The following is a 2,132-nucleotide window of genomic DNA, read 5'->3' as shown; positions in this document are numbered from 1 at the left end:
AGCAGATTTTGGCTATTGTTCAAATATATACATTCATCACACCTTATTATTTAAAGCAGTTTTAGGCAAATAGAAATATTGAGCAGAAGATGAAGAATTTTACCATACAACCCTACACAACTCATACCCTACAACACAATGAAGTTTCTAAACCAGGTTGTGGTATTTGACACAATAAAGAGATGTTTTTAAAAGCCTGAAAACAGAATTTATATAAAATACATGCTGTTGGAAAACCACAATGATTATATTACATTTCCCTTATAAGTTTCTTAGCACTTTAAGAGGAAAATAGCCTGAAAACAATCATAGACAAGTAATGGTTTCAGGATTGGTACAACAAGCATCTCCACAAGCTGCACCATGCCTAGAGTTAGAGAAAAGGTTCTACTCAATCATCACCTTTCAGATCACTTTCTACACAGTACTAGCAAATTCCTGTAAGTTCTTCCTACCTGTACAAGCTTTCAGGTACTGTAGGTTCAGTTCAAAAAAACTAGAAATTTTAGCATAGAATTCCTCTAAGAAAGTCTCAGTCACTTATGTTTGAAAAAATTCAAACAATCCTTATAGAAATGTGCTTTTTAAAGAAAAACATGCAGTGTTCACAGTGGGAACACTCGAGATTGGGAATGCTAAATTTTGGTTGACAGAACACATGCAGCCTGGGCCTCCTCTTCCCCTGCAGGACCCTCAGGCTTGGACAAGAGGGAACTGGCAGGACGGCAGCCAGTGATGTGGCTGTAGGAATCATCTTCCTGTCACAGATTGTGGTTGGAGTTCTGGGCAATTCATTTCTCCTCCTCCGTTACCTGGTACTTTACTTCACTGGGCACAGGGTAAAGCCCACAGACTTGATTCTTAAGCACTTGATTGTGGCCAACTTGCTAACCCTCCTGTGTAGAGGAGTTCCCCAGACTATAGAAGCTTTCAGTTTGGAATTTTCCCTTGGTGATATTGAATGCAAGCTGCTTTCCTATGTTCACAGGGTGGGCAGGTGCATGTCCATTGGCAGCACCTCTCTCCTAAGTATCTTCCAGGCCATCACCATTGGCCCCAGGGACTCCAGCTGCTCAGAGCTTAAAGTGAAAGCTCTCAGGAACATTGGCACCACCCTCCACCTGAGCTGCATACTATACATGCTTATAACTATAATTATTCTTATGTACATGACTGGAAAATGGAAAAACACAACCATGACAACCCTAAAAGATTTTGGATACTGTTCTAGTTTTCATCATGACACAACCACAGTCACACTGTTTGCAGCATTGCTCTTATTCCCTGATGCTGTGTGTGTGGGCCTCATGCTCTGGGCCAGCAGCTCCATGGTGCTCACCCTGCACAGGCACAAGCAGAGAATGCAGCACATTCAGAAGACCATCTCTCCCAGGTTCTCCCCAGAGTCCAGAGCCACCAAAACCATCCTCCTCCTGGTGAGCACCTTTGTCTCTTTTTACACACTTTCCTGCATCTCTCAGGTTTGTTTGACTGTTATTTATAATCCCAACTGGTTCCTGCTGAACAGGGCTGCAATAGTCTCTGGGTGTTTCCCTGCTGTCAGCCCCTTACTGCTCATGAGCAGAGACTCCAGGGCATCCAGGTTCTGTTTTTCATGGATAGAGAACAGGAAATCCCCTGTTCTGATGATGAACATGTGAACTGTAAGGTATTTCACAGTTTTTATTTATTCATTTCAACCCATAAAATTTGAAGCATATTTTATTGAATTATATCACATGGGAATGGTGATGTTTACCCATGTACTCATGTATTTGTGCTGGCCTGCTGGTGTGTGCTGGGTGTCCTAAGCAATTCTAAAAAATACCTAAGCACCTTCTCTCTGACACTTATTTCTACCTTCATGTCATGGAGGAAGGCCTTGGTAAATCAAATATCAACAAGGGCCCATTTGCAGTATTTTACACCTGCTTTGTGATTGACAGCACATGGGAATTTTTTAAGCTTCAGCATCAATTTCAAAATATGAACAGTTTACATTTCGACAGTCAGTCTCCAATGTGGGTGTACAATAAGTTGACCTTTTTTATGGTTTGGACATGACTTGTGTCCCACCTATCATGTGTTGGTGCTGGGGTATTCAGAGGTGAAATGATTGCATTGTGAGAGGG

General features: G+C 41.8%; 1 protein-coding gene across 1 annotated transcript; it reads left to right on the top strand.

Moving 5' to 3' along the window:
* The first annotated feature begins 319 nt into the window (after positions 1-319).
* LOC124975865 (vomeronasal type-1 receptor 4-like) lies at positions 320-1,661 on the top strand. Its single transcript, XM_047538357.1, has 2 exons — positions 320-471; positions 689-1,661. The coding sequence occupies exons 1-2, from the start codon at positions 320-322 to the stop codon at positions 1,659-1,661; spliced, it is 1,125 nt and encodes a 374-aa protein (XP_047394313.1).
* The last annotated feature ends 471 nt before the right edge of the window (positions 1,662-2,132 follow it).

This window comes from Sciurus carolinensis, unplaced genomic scaffold, assembly GCF_902686445.1.
Source record: "Sciurus carolinensis unplaced genomic scaffold, mSciCar1.2, whole genome shotgun sequence".
NCBI lineage: Eukaryota > Metazoa > Chordata > Mammalia > Rodentia > Sciuridae > Sciurus > Sciurus carolinensis.
Note: the sequence above shows the minus strand (reverse complement) of the source record. Positions and strands in the feature narration are given on the sequence as shown.

What these genes read in the sequence shown, in the direction of transcription:
- LOC124975865 (XM_047538357.1), top strand. Translation starts at nt 320, where the DNA reads ATGGTTTCAGGATTGGTACAACAAGCATCTCCACAAGCTGCACCATGC. An exon ending in CTACCTGTACAAGCTTTCAG is followed by an intron (nt 472 to 688) that starts GTACTGTAGGTT and finishes CTTCCCCTGCAG; the next exon opens with GACCCTCAGGCTTGGACAAG.